Source organism: Bos grunniens, chromosome 10 (assembly GCF_055505025.1).
Source record: "Bos grunniens cultivar Pamir isolate PY7600 chromosome 10, Bosgru_T2T1.0, whole genome shotgun sequence".
Taxonomy (NCBI): Eukaryota; Metazoa; Chordata; class Mammalia; order Artiodactyla; family Bovidae; genus Bos; species Bos grunniens.
Window position 1 is genome coordinate 966,595 of NC_141174.1, and position 20,358 is coordinate 986,952.

The 20,358-nt window shown below is 59.9% G+C and overlaps 1 protein-coding gene across 20 annotated transcripts in view; it reads left to right on the forward strand.

Moving 5' to 3' along the window:
• Positions 1-2,821: 2,821 nt before the first annotated feature.
• TTC7B (tetratricopeptide repeat domain 7B) overlaps positions 2,822-20,358 on the forward strand; it is a 272,932-nt gene continuing 255,395 nt past the window's right edge. For all 20 annotated transcript variants that reach the window (XM_086319126.1, XM_086319129.1, XM_086319125.1 and 17 more), the window contains exon 1: positions 2,822-3,004. In XM_086319126.1, coding sequence (XP_086175252.1) covers positions 2,884-3,004 — 121 coding nt within the window. In that variant the 5' untranslated portion in view covers positions 2,822-2,883. The remainder of the gene's footprint in view (positions 3,005-20,358) is intronic.

Below are 20,358 nucleotides of genomic sequence, written 5' to 3' on the forward strand. Positions count from 1 at the left end.
AGACGTGGGCCTTGTCTCGGAACTTATCAGCTGGCCGGGAGGGTACAGAGGGATGCGGATAATCTACCAACAACTGGGGCAACCGGGGCGGATCAACACTGGTCATGATGTGAGAGCGTGGTTATCAGAAGCCCCATCACAGCACCTGTCGGTGGTTGAGCAGCCCTGACCCTTGGCCTGGGACTCAGAGAACGCACAGGAGTTCCCCTCCTGGAGCAGAGGAGATGGAACATCCTGTGCAGGCCTCTGGGGAAGCAGAGCTCCAGCTCAGCTACGGGGAGAAGGTGGTGGTGGTGGGGCGACGTGGCGGGGAAGACCACCTGTGGGGGTGCCTGTGGCTTCCTCCTGGTTGGACTAAAGCATCACGGCCCCAGAGGGACCCCTGCTGAAACCCGGACATTCCAGATCCCCTTCCCTGTGCTGTCCATGGCGACTGCAGCACCTCAGAGCTCCTTGGAGGTACCTGAGTTTCAGCTGGTCACATCAGAAGGCATTTCCTGATCTTCCTTCCTCGTATCGGAGAAGGCAATGGCAACCCACTCCAGTACTCTTGCCTGGAGAATCCCAGGAACAGTGGAGCCTGGTGGGCTGCTGTCTATGGGTTGCACAGAGTCAGACACGACTGATGCGACTTAGCAGCAGCAGCTTCCTCATATCTTAAAAAAAAAATACTTGTTTTTGGCAGCGTCGGGTCTCAGTTGCGGTACCTGGGATTTTTGCTGCTGTACGTGGCTCTTATCTTTGTGAACTGTAGCCTGTGGGCCTCATGGCCCCGAGGCAACGTGGGATCTTAGTGCCCTGACCGGGGATTGAACCCGCAGCCCCTGCGCTGAAAGGCGGTTGCTTAACCACTAGACCACCACCAGGGGAGACCTTATTCCTCACCTCTTCATGTCTGAGTTTCAGCTTCATCACTGGTTACCTGGGCTCGGTATCTTTTCCCCCCCAAGAACAGCCCCATGGCAGCTGATGGGTGAGAGGAACCTGCAGGTGAGCTAGAGGGAGGCTCCCCGAGGAGAGGTGAGGTCAGCCGCTGCTCCTCATAGCTGGCACTCCAGGCGTCAGCTCCACCCTCAGACCCAGCACCCAGAATGTAACCCTCTCGCCACCTACCACCCTGGTCCACGCAGCACCGTCTCCCGCCTGGACTACTGTGTCCTCAGTCCTGTGGCCACAGTGATGCTCCTACAATGCAGGTCACGTCATGACTGCTGCTGCTGCTGCTGCTGTCTCTTCAGTCATGTCTGACTCTGCGCGACCCCACAGACGGCAGCCCAACAGGCTCCTCCATCCTTGGGATTCTCCAGGCAAGAACACTGGAGTGGGTCACCATTTCCTTTTCCAATGCATGCATGCATGCTAAGTTGCTTCGGTTGTGTCTGACTCTGTGCGACCCCATGGACAACAGCCCACCAGGCTCCTCTGTCCACGGGATTCTCTAGGCAAGAATACTGGAGTGGGTTGCCACTCTTTCGTTAAAAGTCCTGCACGGAGGCCCCATTTCACCAGAGGAAAAGCCAAAGTCTCCACAGCGGTCCGGAGGCTCAACGGGAGCTGCAACTCCAACTCCCATCTCTGAGTTCTCCAACCCCCAACCCATTAAACAAGCCCCAGGCCTCTGCTCGGACACTTCTCCCCCAGATACTGTTTCTCACCTGCTTCAGACCTTGGCCCAACGCCACTTCATCAAAGCCACCATCCCGTTTAAAATCACAACACCCGCCACCCGCTCAGGTCTTTATTTTCATTGGACTCTGCTGTTTCTTCATTACTTTGCCAACAAAGGTCTGTCTAGTCAAGGCTATGGTTTTTCCAGTGGTCATGTATGGATGTGAGAGTTGGACCGTAAAGAAAGCTGAGTGCCAAAGAATTGATGCTTTTGAACTGTGTGTTGGAGGAGACTCTTGAGAGTCCTTTGGACTGCAAGGAGATCCAACCAGTCCATTCTAAAGGAGATCAGTCCTAGGTGTTCATTGGAAGGACTGATGTTGAAGCTGAAACTACAACTTTTGCCACCTGATGAGAACTGACTCACTGAAAAAGACCCAGATGCTGGGAAAGATTGAGGGTAAGAGGAGAAGGGGATGACAGAGGATGAGATGGTTGGATGGCATCACCGACTTAATGGACCTGAGTTTGAGTAAACTCCGGGAGTTGATGAAGGACAGTGAGGCCTGGCCTGCTGCAGTCCATGGGGTCTCAAAGAGTCTGACAGGGCTGAGCGACTGAACAACAACCTCAGCTCTGAGCCTGCAGGGTCAGGACAAGGAAACCCCATTGGTGATCCTGCATCCTTCTCGGAGGACAAGGGACCGGGCGTCTGGGCTGGCGGCCCTTGCCTGGCTCAGTCCAGCTCGACGACAGACGTTTATGGGGCCCCGGGGCAGCTGCAGGGCCTGGACGCGTCTCCACTGCCTGGGATCAGGTGCCGGGAGGCCGCCCGGGGCAGAAGGGGCCTGCTCGGGGGCAGGAGCGCAGCCGGGCCCGGAGGGACGGCCCCCCAGACCTGAGAGCCAGGGCACGCCAGGGCAGGCTCCCCTTAGCGTCTGCGCCCCAGTCCCGCCGGCTCCGTGACCTTCGCCAGGGTCGCCGCGCCCGCGGGTCTGCAGGACCGCCGCCCTCGTCGCTGCCTCCGCAGGCCCTGCGCCGCCCTCCCGGGTCTTGAGCCCCGCCCGGCCCCGCGGTCGCCCCGATCCGGGCCGCAGCCCCCCGGCCCCGGCCTCCCGCAGCCCGGCCCGGCGGCGGCTCCGGCCCTGGCCGGCAGGGGCGCTCCTCGCGCCGGCCGCCGCCTCCGCCCCCCGAGCGGCGCGCCCGCCGCGCCGGAGCCGAGCCGAGCGGAGCCGGGCGGGGAGGGAGGCGGCGACCGCCGGCGGCCAGGCCGCGATGGCGACCAGGAAGGCGGGCTCGCGGCTGGAGACGGAGATCGAGCGCTGCCGCTCCGAGAGCCAGTGGGAGCGGATCCCCGAGCTGGCGAGGCAGCTGTCGGCCAAGCTCATCGCCCACGGTAGGCGCCGCGGCCTCCGTCCGGCGCCGGCCGGTCCCCCGCCGCTCGCGGGGCGCGGCGCCCGGGGGCGCGCGCGGGGCCGGGGCCTCCGGGGCCGGGGTGGGGGCGCGCGATCGGCGGGGGACCCGCGGCCGAGCGCTTGTCGGGGCGCCGGGACCCCGGCGCAGGGCGGGCTCCCGGCCGAGTCGGGGTGCGAGTCTCACCAGGTTCCCGGGGTCGGGGGCCGGCCTGGGCTTCAGAGAAGTCGGGTGTGACGGGCGGGGGCGCGTCCTCAGGACTTGGCTGCGGATGTAGGGGGGGTCCAGGCTGCGCGGGTGGTGTGCTCCGAGTCACGACGGCTTTAGGGGAGTCCTGCGAGTGAGGGCTGCTGAACCGAGACCCCTGGGACACACGCTTTGTAAACATATGGCATGGAAGGGCTCCAGGTAGAAGCCCAGAGTTGGGGTATGTGTGGGGTGGTGGAAGGCAGGCTGAGACGTGTGTCCTGGGGTCCCGACCGTGTACAAGCTGAGGGTATAGGGAGGTCAGGTTCGGGAACATGGAGAAAGAGAGTCAGAGGCGTCAAGAGGGAGAGTGTTGTGCAGAGAGGTGGGAATGTGGTCGAGGAATGTTGGGAAATGGGGAAATTGGGAAATGGGGGTGGGTATGTGAGTGGCTCGGGGCCCAGAGGAAGAGGGGGTGGGACAGAGCCCCGAAGCAGTAGAGCCTGGGTCCTGGGGGTTGGTCTAGGACCCCTGTTGACTCAACTGGTTCTTGTACCTGATGGACTGAAAATTGCACCCAGAATCCCGTTTCCAAAGGCACAGCTCCACGTGGCCTTATTTGTTTTGGAAGCAAGTATCCTGAATACTTGCTTGCTTTTCGTGCCCGTCAAAACCACAGGCACCAATGGATTGGCAAGAGGGCAGAGGTTTTGTCCTGTTTCGTCTCTGGCTTCCTGAGGCTGGGCAAGCACACGCTAGCCGGACAAATAAATGAATGACACTGTTCTCAGAAAGGGCATCCCCTGTTTTCAGCCGTCTCACCTCAAACTGCCCAGAAGTGGAGAGCGATGGCATGTGCCCTCCTCAAGGGCGGTTTGTGTGGGCCTTTTACGGTGTTAGTGCCTCACAATGAGAACGGGGTTTTGCGCACTCTCAGCTACGGTACCGGCTCTGGGCAGGTGTTTCCTGGGCAGGTGCTGGTGCCGTGATCATGCCGGGGCACGGTGGAAGCACAGAGCTACCTGGGCTCAGCATGGTGGGAAATGTTGACTCTTCTCAATTAAATCAGCATTTAAGGAAAAGGTGGTTCCCTGGGCCCCAGTGGCAGCCTGACCTTGCCGTCTCTGTATGGGTCACCGCCCATGGACTGGGGCATGCCAGGCTTCCCTGTCTGTCACTGTCTCCTGGAGTTTGCTCAAATTCATGTCCACTGAGTCAGTGACGCTGTCTAACCGTCTCAGCCTCCGCTGCCCTCCCCTCCCTTTGCCTTCATTTTTCCCAGCATCAGGGCTCTTCCCTGTACCCGAAGCATTCTCTTGTGTCTTCGGATTTAGACAGTCCTGGGTCTCCTTTGTCACTTCCCAGCTGTGTGGCACATAATACTGTCAGGGCAGGTTGATCTTTGGATTAAACGGGTTCATTTCGGAGGCCTCTGATTTTTTCCTTCAGAATCCACCTGTTTCCTGCTTTATTTACTCGTTCAACCAATATTTGCATGTCCACCTATGCCAAGCGTCGACAATGGTGAGCAGCTCCTGCCCTCCTGTGCGGCCTCCTCTGGGGAGACAGATGTAAGCAAATGCAGTAAGCCTGATAGCTTCAGACAGTGAGAAGAGATTTGAGGAAACAGTCATGTGAGCATGGTGGGTGGAGCCGTGGGTGACTCCGCCTAGGGTGGTCTTTGGAATGAGAGGGTGGATGGACTTCGGGACTTGGGCCTCTCTTGCCCTCATGGCTCCAGGCTCGGCTCCTTTTCCAAGGCCTGGCCCCCATGGTCTCGGGCACAGCCACTAATGGGGCTTGGGGTCAGCGCTGGGGAGCTGGTCGTACAGCGCATGGTGGGCCTTGGGTCTGTGTACACATTGGGTTTGGGGAAACTCAAGAGAGAGATTTCTGCCTCCAGGAACTGCACGGCAGACAGCAGTCTTTGATGGCAGAAGGTCTCACAGACGAGAAAAGGTCAAAGACATTGCTCAGGAAGGTTAAAAAAATAAAGCAAAGATAAAGGGTGAAACAAAACCGAACTATTGTGGCTCTCCTTTGGGGTTCAGAGAAGTGTCTGAAGGAGGGTCTTTCCCTTTGGCTGCAGTGGGACCTCCTCCTGTCTTTGGGGGCACCAGGCCCACCTGGGTACATGGACCTCACATTTGGGACAGATTTGGCAAAATCCATGAACTAAAACATTTGCTATTTGGAATACGGATAGTGAGTGAGTGTCGCCTTTGTCATACCGAGACAGTTACCTTGACAGCAACCACAGGCAGAAACGGGCACTGTCGTCAGAACCCGCCCGACCGGTGCCTGAGTCCCGGGCCTGGCACTTCCTAACTCTGTGACCTTGGCCAAATTACTAATCCCTCTGAGCATTCATTTTTTCATCTTGGATTAAAAGACTTATTGTAGGGGTTGCTGTAAGATTCAAAGGAGCCTAAAGGCTCCCAGGATGAGCCACAGAGCCTTAGTAGGCGGGCCCTTCACTCATTCACTGATTCATTCATTCCACGCCGAGTGCTTGCCACGTGCTTGTCGATGTTTGAGTCCCTGAGGATACACCAGTGACCAAATCAGACAAAAATGGCAAACGTCCCTGCTCCTATGTGACACCCACCTTCTAAGGGGGAAGGGGTGCCATATATGATAAATAAAATCACTAAGTGTCAGACTTTATTTTTTTGGACTCCAAAATCACTGCAGATGGTGACTGCAGCCATGAAATTAAAAGACGCTTACTCCTTAGAAGAAGAGTTATGACCAACCTAGATAGTATATTGAAAAGCAGAGACATTTCTTTGCCAACAAAGGTCCGTCTAGTCAAGGCTATGGTTTTTCCAGTGGTCATGTATGGATGTGAGAGTTGGACTGTGAAGAAAGCTGAGCGCCGAAGAATTGGTGCTTTTGAACTGTGGTGTTGGAGAAGACTCTTGAGAGTCCCTTGGACTGCAAGGAGATCCAATCAATCAGTCTATTCTATAGGAGATCAGCCCTGGGTGTTCTTTGGAAGGAATGATACTGAAGCTGAAACTCCAGTACTTTGGCCACCTCATGCAAAGAGTTGACTCATTGGAAAAGACTCTGATGCTGGGAGGGCCTGGGGGCAGGAGGAGAAGGGGACGACAGAGGATGAGATGGCTGGATGGCATCACTGACTCGATGGATGTGAGTTTGAGTGAACTCCGGGAGTTGGTGATGGACAGGGAGACCTGGCGTGCTGCAATTCATGGGGTTGCAAAGAGTCGGACAAGACTGAGCGACTGAACTGAACTGAAATGAAACGTGCGGGCTGTCAGACAGCGTTAAGTGGTATCAGAAGAATAGAGAGTGGAAGGGAACATGTGCTTTGCGATGGGGTGGGGGCCCGGGCTGCTGGCTTCAGTGGGGCAGCTGGGGAAGGGCCTCGGGGCGGCGGCCTGAGATAAGCGCTCCGCCACCGTTGGAGTGCGGTCCAAGGAAGGGACTTCAAGGGCCGAGGGTGGCAGGGCCAGATGGTGGGGCCTCAGAGGTCACGGCTCACGCTCTAGGCTTCCTCCGAGCGACGTGGGAACCACAGGGGGCTCTGAGCAGAAGCGTCGGGGTCCTCAGTGCCGCACTGGCCGCAGGCCGGTCCTCTCCGCGCGTCTGCGTGGGGCAGAGCTGCCCGCCCGGGAGGGGGGCGACGGCGGCCCCTCTCAGAGCCGCTCCGGCGTCTCCTTTGAGATAAACTGGTTTCACAGTTTTGCCAAGAGGTAGATACGGAAGAAAAGGGCTAGGGCCAGGGCCAGGCTGGAAACAGAGCCCTGAAGTCCCTTCCCGCCTCACCCCGCACCACGGTCCTGATCATTCCATCGTGAGGAACTAGCTCGGTGCGGGCCTGCGGGGTTCAGGCAAGAGCGCTTGGAAGGCGGGAGGCCGCGCGAGCCGGGCGCCAGCGCAGACCCCCGGGCCGGCGGCGTCGGTGGGCGGGGGCAGTGCCGGGGCTGGGGCGGGGCCGGGCCGGGTGGACTCGGAGGGCTGCACATCGGTCCCTTCTCGGCCCACACCCCGCCCGGCTGCGAGGCCCCCGCAGCTGCCTGCTCCTCCCGACGGCCCCCCGCTTCCCGTGAGCCAGGGCCGTGATCCGGCCTCCCCCTTCATTCGGACTCTGCCTGTGGCTGCGTGGCCGCGCTCCTTCTGAGCCTGCTTTCCTCCTCAGTGAGATGGGCTGATGACTCCCGCTCCGGCCGGTGGCTGTGAGGACGGAGTGGGTTGTGGTACCTGCAGAACCGGGGTTCGCCCTCCCCTGACTCTGGGCGAGGCTGGCCAGTCCTGGGTCTCCCCTGCTGGGGAAGAAGCACAGAGACCCTGAGACACACTCCTGAGCAGTGCCTAGTCGGACACCTGCGTGGCCAGGAACACGGCAGTCACTCCGGAGCACCCCCCAGACGGCACAGGCCTCCCCGCCCCTCAGGACTCTCAGCCGCTCAGACAGTTCGGTCACTGGGAACAGTTGGGCCCTAATGAGTGTGTCTTCTGGAAGGAACCACCACCCTTCTGCTTAGGTGTGATCTTGAGATCCTTTAATTACCCCTTAGTGATGGACGGGTAGCAAACTGATATAAAGAGTATCTGGGGAGAGGGGGCAAAGTCTGGTCACCATGTGTAGGCCGTCGGGTGGAGTGAGGGTCTTGCCTAGGCCAACTGCTGATGTTCCTGTGCTTCCCAGGGGCTCTGGGTGGCACTGTGGCGTCCTATTCCGGAGGCGGGCTGTGCTCTCTCAGGCCCCTGGAGTGTTCCCAGAGAGGGGGAGGCGTTGGTGGACGGGAAGTGGGGCTCCCCGCCGGCCTGAGGAGCTTCTTCGGAAACCAGGCCTAGGTGCAGCTGAGAGCCTGCGGCGGGGTGAGGAGGTGGCCCTAGCCTTTAGGAGAATGCCGGGGTGTCCCCGACTCCCCGAAGTCCACCCCCCAGACCCAGGGGAAGGGGACTGCGGAGTCCCCTCCTGGCCCTCCACGGCCGGGGCACATCTCGCTTTCAGAAGGTCTGTCTTGCTGTACTCCGAAGCATGTGCCTTTGTGGAAGCCTGCCTGTCCTGATTCTGGGACCCGGAAGGTGCAGTTGTCCGATGGTAGTGCGCCAGTGGCTCTAAGCCGCCCGGGCTCGTGGTTGCTGTGGTCCGGGCAGGAGGCCTTGTGGCTCAGCCCGGGGCTCCCTCCACCCCGACCCCCTGCCCCCGACGTTAGGGCGGGGGCCTGAGGCTGGGGCGATCAGGAGGGCGGGTTCCCTCGTCCGCCCATCCTGCCCTGCCCTCCCGGCCATGGCGCCCCTCCCCTCGGCTGACTCGGCCCCCTGACCCCGCCCTCCCCGAGCTGCTCCTCTCTCCCTGGAGCTCGTGGGGTTGGGCTCCATGGGCCTCTCTGCAGGTCGGAAGCCTTCCCGTCCGTCAAGATCCTCGTGCGTTTCCCCTCCGCCGTCCTTCCCTCCCAGAAAGGGCCCTTCGCCTCTGAGAAGACAAGCGCAGAGTGAGACCCGCACACGTCAGTATTTACACTGTCCTGTCGTGGAAGCGCCCCGGCGGCCCGCTGGGCAGGCGGCACTCACTGGCGCAGTTATTCTTTCCCTTTAAGTTTCCTTTGAAGGAAGGGCTAAGGTGCTTAAAAAACGAAGCAAACAAGCAAACACACACACTTGAAACCCACTGATCTGGTCCGACCTCCCCCGCCCCCAGTTATAGATGAAGGAAAGGATCCAGGGAGAGAGGAGTCTTCCTTAGCCACCCGCGGGAGTGGCAGAATCCAGCAGCGGCCGGGCTCAGAGGTCTGGACCTGGGTCAGAGTGCAACTCCACCTGGGGAAGGCCCGAGTAGACAGTGGAGACGCATATCCAAGGTTCCTCTTCTGCAGCACTTGGGGCCAGGGGCGTCTCAGGCTGCAGAGATTTTCAGCGTGTATTGTCCATACTAGACCTTACATGACTGGGGTCCCTGACCCCAGTCCTAGTGGGGTCAGGGACAGTACTTCATGGGAAACAATCAAGATTTCTGCTTCAAAACATATCAACTGTCATTGCCAAAGGGATAACGTCACTCTAAAGAGCCTCGTGTTGGTTCAGTTTAACTGCCCAATAAGTTAACAGCGAAAATGAGCTTTGTTTTGTAGAGAGGCCTGGAGTTTGGAAATTACAGACACAGGGTTGTAACCCGTAATGATAGTGCTGGACTGAGAGGGTGGCTGGAAGGACCAGCCGAGAACAAAACGAAACACGCCCAGGAGCGCCTGGCAGTGCTCCGCGGGGCCCGCCCTCCCGAGCGCCTCCCGCCTCCCCCCTCCCCAGGAGCGCCCGGCAGTGCTTCGCGGGGCTGTCGCCCTCGCCCTCCGAGCGTCTCCCGCCTTCCGGCTCAGGCCCCGGCCCCTCCCCATGGCCTGCCAGGCGTGTGCGCCGTCTGGCCTCCCGGCGGTGCTTGCAGAGGGCAGAGCGCGCGGCCCGCTGAACAGCCGTCAGCCCCGTGGCCGGCGCCCGGTGTGCTCAGTTGAACAGACTTTCACATGGGGAGGCTCCTGCTTAATCGGAACTGGCCCTTCAGGACGAACGGCCGAGGGCTTCCAAAAGGGCCAAAGAACAAGTGACGACCCTGTCTCCGGGAGAGCTGTTCCGTGGGGACTGGCGTCGGGCAGTCGGGCCGGCCAGAGGCCCCCTGGCTGGCAGTCCAGTGCTTGCCACCTCCACCGTTTCCTCCTTCCTGAATGAGCCCTGATTTCCTTCAGCCCTTCTGGGTGCCTTGAGTTTACAGGAGCTGGGCCTTGGCCCGTGGGGGTCGGTCCGTCGCTTAAGCAAGCTCCAGCCCGTGAGATGTCACAGGCCTTTGCCATCGACGGGCTTCTAGCAGGGATGTCTTCACGCTGCAGGTTGTCACACATGCTCCAGCGGGAAGAAGAACGTTACCGCGTCCTGGCCTGGACGTTGTTGCCCCAAAGCCGCGGCCGTCTTGCGCAGGGAGCTCCCCGCCCAGGAGGGAGGCCCACGGAGGGTGGGACGCGGAAGTCGCACTGCTGAGCCCCTGGCGCTCACCCCCCGCCAGCCCTGCCCTGGGCTTCCTGCCACGCGAGATGGCGAGCTTCCTGCAGAAGCCGTGTGGACGCAGCGTTTGGTCACCACTTGCAGCCTGGCGCCCCCTTCTCTCACCCAGGGAGCGGCCCGGGAAGGGCCTTCGGGCAGGTGGGCTCCGCAGGCGGTGGAGGCCTCCAGACCTCTGCCTTGAGTGAGAGCCATTTCTTCCATCTGAGTGGCCAGGAAGAGGGAAAGGCTATTCTTTTTAAATTTGAATTTTTATACAACTTAGAAAGGTTATTTTCCATTTACAGTTGTAAGAAAACATTGACTACATGCCTTGCATTGTAGAGCACATCCTTGACTCTCTCTTTGAGCCCAGGACTTTGTGCACTTCCCCAGCCTGGTAATCACTGGTTTGTTCTCTTTATCTGTAGTGTCTTAGGGGCTCAGTTGTATCCAACTCTGCAATCCCATGGACTGTAGCTCACCAGGCTCCTCTGTCCATGGGATTTCCCAGGAAAGATACTGGAGTATCTTATTCCCTTATTTGCCTTTCTGTCTGACTTATTTCACCGGGAGGAGGAAACGGCAACCCACTGCAGTATCTTTCCCATGGACAGGGGAGCCTGGCGGGCTGCAGCCCACAGGGCCGCAGAGTAGGACGCAGCACACGCCCTCCACCTCCATGTGTGCTGCCGCAGACGGGAAGGGGTCTCTCTCAAAACCACTCCCTGCAGCCACCAAGACGAGCAGAGTCTGGCAGGCAGGTGAGCTGCGTGCCCCGTAGGCTGCAGAGGGCAGCCGCTCCCCAGGGACCCTGACGGCGGGGCCGTCGCCCTGCACGCCCCCCCAGGCCTGTCGCCGTTCATGGGGCGCAGAGAGCAGTGGAGAGGCCAGAACCAGGAGGTGGAGAGGCCGGAACCAGGAGGTGGAGAGGCCGGAACCAGGCGGAACACACGCTGTTTGGCCCTTTCCTGGGCCTGCCTTGTGTGCAGTCAGAGTCTCCCGGCCTTTGCCCTCTGAGTGACCTTGTGCACATGACTTGAGCCACTGAAGCCTTAGTTTTCCTGACTCCATGACTGTTGAAACAGTGCCGGTAAGGAGGGGGAGTGAACAGGCATGTCTTGAGCTTCTGCTGTGTGCTGGATTCCGAGTGTGAACTTTTACACGGATCCCAGTTGATCGTCACAATCGAGGGGAGTGCGGCTGGGGTTGTGATTCCCACTCAAGGCACAAGTGGGCCAAGGCGTGATGTTCATGGAAGGATTCTCGCCCGCCTGTGACTCTGGTTCCATTATTCGACACTAGCGTTTTTCTAAACTTTTCAGATCAGAGAATCACCAAGCTGGCGTGTTAGAACGCAGATTGCAAGGCCCCTAGACACGCCTGGTGACTGACGCAGCCCGTCCAGGGAGGGGACCAGGCTTCCCTCTTTACAAGCCCGCGGGTGACGCCCATGGTGCTGGTCCGTGGACACGCTCAGGGGAGCCCTGAGTTAAGGGAGCCGGGACACTGTGGATCCCAGACCCCTCCTGTGGGTGGGGATTCTCATGGGCCAAGATGCGGACTGGAAACCTGCCTTTATCATCAGGCCTGGAAGACCCTGCCCTCAGCCACGATTCTCAGCATTTACGGAGCACCTCCCCTGGGCGGGCTGCCCCAGAAGAGGCTGAACAAGCCGGTCACTGGCTCAGGGCGCTTCCAGCTCGGGCAGCCATTCAGCCTCCAGGCGGCCAAGTCAAAGGCTGACTCGCACCTGGCTGGGCCCCAGCTCCTGCTCTGAGAGGTCTTGGCAGGGCGGGGTTTGGGGAGCAAGGCTGTTAAGCAGCACCCAGGAGACTGCAGCCCTGGGCTTCCTGAGCCCACGGGATCGTCTGGGGTGAGGCCGGGTGTCACCTGGGCTGGGCAGAACCGGACAGCATCACAGGGGCTCCTGGGAGCAGCGGGGGTCCTGGGGGCTGCGCAGTGGCTGAGGCTGGCAGAGCGAGCCTGTAGGGCGGGGTCTCATTCCGGTCGGCCTGAGCGGCTCCCGGCTTTAGCAGCGGGCGGCGTCCTGTGTCCCGGGACCCCCTCAGTCCTGGGCAGTGGGCCGGTGGGTCACCACATGAGGTGGATGCGGGTATCTTAGCAAAGAGGAGAGGAGCCTTGAGCAGGAGAAAGCACTGCCTGGTTTATATCCGGGTTCAGTCCTGGGCTGACGCTTACTGCTCCTCTGGCCTGGGGTGAGTCACTGAGCTGCTCTGAGCCTCACTCTTTATCTCGACAGTCGCTTTCAGGAGCAGATAAGACTGAAGTTTCCAGCATCAGCACCCTCTGGAGCTGCCTGGCTGAATCATGAGGTTTGGGTGTGGGGGGAGGGTGGAAAGTTCCAGATACTTAGGCCTTTTCAGGGCGTGGGGGGAGCGGGCAGGATAGCAGTAACAGATGACAGCAAGGTGCTCGGCGGGCTGGGGGAGGATTGCTGTTGCCCTGAATCGTGGCTGAGGCGTGAAGCTGACAGCCACCGGGACTTGCTGGGCCTCAGACTGGTGAGCGCCTCAGCCCAGCTCTGATGGGCGCTTCAGGCCTCCTCTTCCAGCAGAGCCTGGCCGCCCCGGGGGGCACGGCCTTTGGATCTTCGGTTCATTGCTGTGCCCCAAGCACCAGTCACGTGGCTGGCCCACAGCAGGTACCCAACAAATTTTTTGTTTTTAACTTTTTATTTTGTATTGGGATATAGCCACCAGGGCTTCCCTGGTGGTTCAGACAGTAAAGAATCCACCTGCAATGCGGGCCTGCAATCCCTGGGTTCTCTGGGTTGGGAAGATCCCTGGAGGAGGGAAAGGCTACCCACTCCAGTATTCTGGTCTGGAGGATTCCATGGACAGAGGAGCCTGGCAGGCTACAGTCCATGGGGTCACACAGACAAGACTGAGCTACTGAGTGCACACAGGTAACCAGCGCATTAACCGTGTCGTGACAGTTTCCAGTCAGCAGCGAGGGGCTCAGCGACAAGTGTACATGTATCCATTCTCCCCCAAACTCCCCTCCCTGAACTAATTACTAAGTGAACAACTTGGCCTCTGCTCTGGAGGAGTTAACTTGGATGTATTTACTCATCAAGCACCTACTGAGCACTGCCTGGGTCCCAGCCCGTCCCGAGGGCCCAGAACACAGTGATTGCGGAGTCCAGTACACAGAGGCTGGGCAGACGGGGTCAGGCCCGGGCATAGGGCGGTGGCGGCCGCAGGCAGGGAGCATCCCCGCATGGCTGCCTCTCAGCCTCCCCGGACCGCGCACTGGGCTTGCCAGGGGCCAATGGGAGGCTGTGGGGACAGGGGCCTCCTCCCCCTCTCTGGGGAAGCTGCAGGGCAGACGCCTGCCAGAAGGCCCACCCCAGGGAGGGTCTCCAGGTGCCCATCTGCCCCTGACCCCCCTCCTCGTCACACCAGGCCGCACGCTGGGCCCCCTTGAGGGGCTGCCATCCCTCACCCATGAGGTCAGATCAATCTCTCTCTCCAGGTGGTCAGCTGGTGAGATGGCACTGCTTGGGGGAAGGGCTGCCAAGTGCAGGACCCGTGGGGAACGCCACAGCCCCTTCCTGGCCGCCAGGCACCGGGCCGGGGGGTCGGCTCCCTGTGGAGCCCTGGGTGCTGGAGAAGCGGCCTCCTCGGCCCTTGCAGACGGCCTGGCACAGGCCCGTAGTGCCCTGTCACCTTCTTCCAGGAATGTCACCTGGGGAGAGTGCCCCCAGGCCCCCCACGCCTCGCTTGCTTCTGACACCTTCCTGGGAGTCCCTGGTGGTCTTTGCACACCCCTGGACAGGAGGGTGGTGCCCCTTCCCCGCGCACGCTGCTCCTTGAAGGCGGGGACCGAATGGGTACTTGGATCTGCAGGAGGAGCTTGTGGATTCCATGAGGGTACATGGCTAACGCGTCATGTGGGGCTGGCTTCCTGCGAGCATGTCCAAGCCTCCTGCACTGCTGTGATAACACCCCCTTCCCTGCTGGACTCACTTCCTGCCTGGCTGAGCTCTGGGGACAGGCCAGGCCAGCTCCCCACTTTCGACTTTCCGGCTGCCTTGTCTCTCCTTAGACGGGGTTTCTCTAGGGGAAGGTGTGCGTGTGTGTGAGTGTGTGTGTGTGTCTAGCACGCTCATCATTCTGCCAGCACCGTGGAGGGTGGTCTCTATGCCCAGCCTTACTCTCCCAGCACCATGGAGGATGGTCTCTATGCCCACCCTGACTCCCTGTGCCGTGGAGGGTGGTATCCATGCCCACCCTGACTCTCCCTGCGCTGTGGAGGGTGGTCTCTATGCCCAGCCTGACTCTCCCTGCGCTGTGGAGGGTGGTCTCTGTGCCCAGCCTCACTCTCCCTGCACTGTGGACTGTGGTCTCTATGCCCAGCCTGTGCTCCGGCCTCATGTTGTGCACACAGGAGGCTTTGGCACGAAGCCTGCCCTCGGATGCCCGAGGCTTTCCCAGACGCCGTTTCCGCCAGCCTCCTCCACGCCTTGTCTTTGCCTCGTGCACCTTGGATGTCAGGAGGAGTTCCGTGAGGCTGAGCCCTGAGCCAGCCATGGTTTAAGCAGAGAAGGTGCAGAGCGGGGGCCTGGGGCTGGGGTAGGTCTCGTCCCCGTGAGTGTCATGGCCTGACTGACCAGGCACCTGGGGGTGGAGGTAAGGGCACAGGTGATGCGTTACCAGGATCTCAGCATCTGATGAGTCATCAGCACAAAGATCTTAGCCTTCACTTTGGGTGACGGGGGAGCCAGTGCAGGGCTTGAGGCGAGGGAGGACGATCTGACTAAATATTAAAAAAACAGATCACGGCATCTGGTCCCATCACTGCAGGCAAATAGAAGGGGGACACTGAAACAGTGACAGATTTCCTCTTCCCAGGCTCCAGAATCACTGCAGACGGTGACTGCAGCCCTGGGATCAGGAGGCGCTTGCTTCTCCGCGGGAAAGCCATGACAAACCTAGAGAGCGTGCTGAAAGCAGAGACGTTTCTCTGCCGACAAAGGGCCACATAGTCAAGGCTGTGGTCTTCCCAGTGGTCACATACGGCTGTGAGAACTGGACCATAAAGAAGGCAGAGCACCACAGAATTGATGCCTTTGAACTGTGGTGCTGGAGAAGACTCCTGAGAGCCCCTTGGACAGCAAGGAGATCCAACCAGTCCATCTTAAGGGAGATCAACCCTGAATATTCACTGGAAGGACTGATGCTGAAGCTGAAGCTCCAGCATTTTGGGCCTGGAGTGCTGCAGTCCACAGGGTCACAAAGTGTCAGACACGACTGGGCGCCTGAACAACAGCAAGAACATGACATGACCCGTCTTGGATTTGAAACAGGTCAGGGCATCCGATCCGTGTTTTCTAGTTGAGGTGTGTGCCCTTCTCTTCCCCACCCCACTGGTTCGGCCCAGCCCCACCTTCCTGTGAGTCTGGCAGGGAAATGCTGTGGCCTTGCTGACCATGTGGCTTGGTGGCCAGTGGCCTCAGAGGCACCGCCCTCCTCCAGCAGCAGCTCTGCCTCCCCTCCCAGCACGTCCCCCAGGCGCTTCTGCTCTGCTTGGGCCCTGAGTGGCCTCCAAAGGCCACGCTCCCACTCCTCACTCCTGCCGTTGAGTTGACGAGTCACGTCTGGCTCTCGGCAACCCCGTTGCCTGCAGCCCGCCAGGCTGCTCTGTCCCTCGCTCCTGGCCTGTCCTCATTCTGGTTGAGGAAACAGAATTGAGTGGGGGAGCCTCTGGTCTCCTCCCTGTAAGGAGACCCACTCTCCCCCTTCCTGGTGTCACGGACCCCGTTCTTCCAAGGCCTGCAGCCCCCTGGCCTCTGCCCTGAGCCCCTCCCGCCCCTGCCCCCTAGACCGGCCTCTGCAGGCCTCTCTCCGCCCCCTGGGCCCGTCTTCTCTGTCTGCTCCTCTGGACTGTGCCCTGTGGGATGCACTTGTCCCTAGACTCCCTGTCAGAGCCGCCCTCTCATCGCTGTCTGATCACAGCCTTTCCTCATCTGCTCTGCCCTCCCTGGTTCCCCGAGCCGTCTCGTGTCAAGGTAGCCTTCTAGTGTTACCTCCACGTGGCCGAGCGTTGTGGTTATGTTGATGCTCTCGTCTTCCTGAATTCCGGCTGCTCTGACTCACCCAACCACGCCCTCTTTCCAGTGACGCCCTCTTCTATCTTGGTCTCTTTCTGCGCCTTCCTCCACAGCCTCCCCCAGCTTTGACCCCTCATCCCCCTTCCTTCATCCACTGACTTGATTTCTCTACTTGGATATCAAATGCCCTTTAGCCTGGTTAACACAGAGCTTCTGGGAATGTTCTTCCTTACTCAGTAAATGCAAAGTGGTGCCTCGGTCCGCATTATCATGCCATCTAAGATCCGGAAAGGGTCTTGAATCCTGTCCTTTCCTTTCCTCAACCCGCGTGTGTTAGTTTCCTGTTGCTCCTGTAACGAGTTGTCACAGGTATCCCGACATCAATCCACGCACATTTGTTCTTTAAGGGTTCTGGAGGCCAGAAGCAGGGGATGGGTCCCCTCGGGCCACGTCCCTTCTGGGAGCCCCGGGAGGAGCCGTCTCCCGCCTCTGCGCGCTGCCATGCTCTTGGCTCGGGGCCCCGCCTCCGCCTCTGAAACCGGCGGTTCAGTGTCCTGCAGCCTCTCCGTCTCTGCGCCGGTCAGCATGTCTCCCCTCTGACTCTGACCCGCCTGCCTCTCTCTCCCAAGGGCCCACCCAGGTGATCCAGGATCATCCTCCTATCTCAGGATCCTTAACTTAATCACATCTGCAAAGTCCCCTCTGCCATGCACACTGACATTCCACAAGCTCCAGAAGTTAGGATGCGCTGGCTTCATTGAGGTGGGGGCTACTGTCCTCTCTGCTGTACATCCAGTCCTTTCCGTTAGCTAGTCTGGCTTACTTTACCTCCAAGTTACACCAGGCTCCGAGAGGATGCTATCCCCTCAGCCGTCTGCATGGCAGGCTTCCCTTCATTCACGCCAGGCGTCCATTTCTCCGGGGCTCCTGCTCTGACCTGGTTTCGGGTGGCCGTGAACACGCTCCCCGTGACGCCGCCCCTCCCTCTCTGTGTGCGCCTCTCACGGCCGTTGGGCCTTTCTCTGCTTTGTCTCATCTCTGTGCAGACACAGCTCTCCGGGGCGGAGGCGTCTCCCGTCTTGAGGCCTGCCCTGTGCCCCTAGCGCAGGCAGGTGTGAGCTCAGTGCAGACACTGGGTCCTGTTTTAAACACCTTCAGCTCCGGGAGCTGGGGGGCTTCTCCCAGGGGACCCCAAAAGGTGCTGAGACACTGCAGGGGGCTCTGGCAGAGAGGGAGGCAGGCCCAGCCGTCAGGCGCCCTCTGGGGAGTCAGGCCCCGGAAGGATGCTGGAGTGTGAGTGAGAGGGGCTGGCGGCCCGGGAGAGGGGGAGACTGCCTCTCACAGCTGCGGACTCAAGACATCTGTGTGCTTAGCTGGTGCACGAGGTCGGGGAAACCCTCCGTGGGGGACAGGACCTGCCACTCTCGATTCAGAGTTCAGTGTAACACGGCCGTGTGTTTTCATTTGAAATGACTGAGTCATGCTTTGCGAGGATGACAGATGTAAGTGGTCCTTAGAGTCGAATTGTTCAGAGGGGACACAGTGCAAGCGGCTGCTTCCCTGCGTGTCTCCCTGTCCTCTCACTCCCTGCCCCCGACACGGCCACGGTTGTGTCCTTCCTGGGGGTCCCGTCGGAAGCGCTCCGTGTACCTGTGCGTGTGCTAGAGGGTCTGCCGTCGGGCTCCGGCTCTCACACGCAGTACTGACACACGGTACTCCGTATTTTGTCTGTCTTTGAGCTGTTATCTGTCACCAGTGGAACGCTTAGTGTCTTAAAACAACCTCTTTCATTATTTCTCATGACTCTGGGCTTGCCAAACCTTGCTCCTGCCTCAGCGGCTGGGGGCCAGCTGAGGGACACTGTTGCCTGTGGCCTTGCAGCCTCCTGGGTCCAGACCAGCCGAGCACGTTCTCCCAGTGGTTGCGTTGCAGCAACATGGAGGTGGAAGGGAGTGAGCTCCTTTTGAGCTTCTGTGCATCGCATTGGCTCCTGTCGTATCAGTTGGAGCGAGTTGCGTGGCCATGCCCGGGGTCCACGGGAAGGCCATGAAGCGTGCAGATTCAGGCAGACACGTGCCCGGGGTCCAGGGGAAGGCCACGAAGTGTGCAGATTCAGGCAGGCACGAGGAAGGGCCTGGGGCAGTTTGTGCGATCAGGCTACTGTGAGTATTTGCATCTGTTCCCTTTGTTTATTGGACACCGCCTGTCCCACTGCCCGGGTCCACCGCCACTCATTTAACAGGACCCCTGTCACCGCCCTTTGCCATGAAGGCCGCCTGCAGTGAGCGTTCTTACATGGACCTCTTTGTGCTAAGAGTGCGTGCACCCATGGGAGAGTTTCTGAAGCTGGAGTTTCTGGGTCGGGTGGTGCGGGAACGCATGTTGTTCTGCTGGTGTTTTAGCTGTTGCTGAACTCTCTGCAGACACGTCAATGTCCACTCCTTCCAACACAATCTGATGGTCTCTATTTTCCTGTTAACAGGCTTTGGGAGGCAGGAGGATCCCAGATGCTGCGAGCGTTAAGGTCCCCATAGTTTACAGCAGGCCACTGAGAGGGGCTGGGGTTCACGGAGGTCACATGCAGCCTGAGAGGTGGGAGCCTGGCCATCCTTGCCCAGTAACAAAGGGGACAAACCAGTCCCTCCTTCTGTAGGGCTTTGTTTTTCCCCTTGGATCTGAGTCACGGCAGGAGTAGTTTGAATAGATCTAATGCCTTCCTATTGACATAGAAACTGAGCGGTTGAGATTTTTTGCGTTGATATCAAGCGCTCCTTGGAGCAGAGTGGAAGGCTGGTGTCTTTTCTTCCCCATCGGATCAAATCTCTTGCTGCAGCTGTTCGCCCCGCAGAGGGAAGCTATGAGGAAGGGTCAGGGGCTTCCGTGGCTCCCCGGGGGCTGAGGCCGCCCGGGCTTGGGCTGGTCGGAACCAGAACCCCCCAGGGGCCAATTCCCCAGGCTCTTCGAGGTGAGGGCCCTGGGGAATGGTCTCTGGTTGGCTTCAGGCTTCTTCTCTGTTTACATCACTGGGAAGCCAGTTTCTGCCGCCTCAAAGCCCTCAAGCCGCCTGCCCGGGAAACGTGAAAGGACTCCTGGCCCCTTCCCCGCCTCCCTTTGGTCATGCAAGACTACCCGGGGGAGCAGGAGAGGACCTGGAAACTCCTGTCCCCGCTCCGTCGGGGCTGCGGAGGAAGCCGGGCCCCCGTGCCTGAAGCCGACGTCCGCTTGGTTTGTGCCGGGAGACCCGGCAGGCCCAGCCCGGCTTCGCGGCCCCGCTCCAGGACAGACGGACTCGGGGGGCCCTTGGACATCGCTGCTCCTCTTAGGCCGACTCCCCACCGGAGCCGGAGGTGGTGGCGGGCTCCGCGTCGGGCGGCGTCTGCAGGACCCGGGGCGATGCGGCCGCCAGCGCACGACCGGCGTTTGGCGCGGGGCGGCTCGGCCGGTGACGGACGCTGATCAGTGTCTGCGACGCCGGCTGGACTGTGGGCCTCCCGAGCGCAGGGACTGTGTCTCGGAGAGCTCTGTAGCCCGGGTGGATCCAGCGTAACCGTCCTGGGAAATAGTAAGTCCTAAATAAATGGAAAAAAAAATAGAGCTGGTAACAGACACTTAGTCAGCACCTGCTCGGCACTATATGCGTCACGTACACCATCTCTAGTCCTCACAGCTGCCAAAGGTGAGAAAACTAAGGCTCAGAGAGGCTAGCAACCTGCCCAGTGCCGCACAGCTGGGAAGGGAGGAGCAAGCCTTCAGGCCCAGGCCGTCCGAGGCCGAGGCTGTTTCTCACGACGTGCTCCTGGGCTCCCCGCCCGGGAGCACGCCCCGGGGAGCACGCCGCAGCCCACTCTGCAGTCCCCCTTCCCCGCCCAGCTCCCGCTGTGTGAGTAGCCCGTGGGGGAGACGGAAGTCTTTCGGATCAGGATTCTGGGTCGCGACTGGGAGGCTCTTCAGGCAGCCGTGGGGAGCGTCTTGCTTGCTGTCCAGTCCTCGGGGATCACTTTCCTCTGTTGCCTGATGTCCAATGTCTTGAAAACTATTTTTTTAATGTAAACTATTGATTTTGTGGTTTTTTC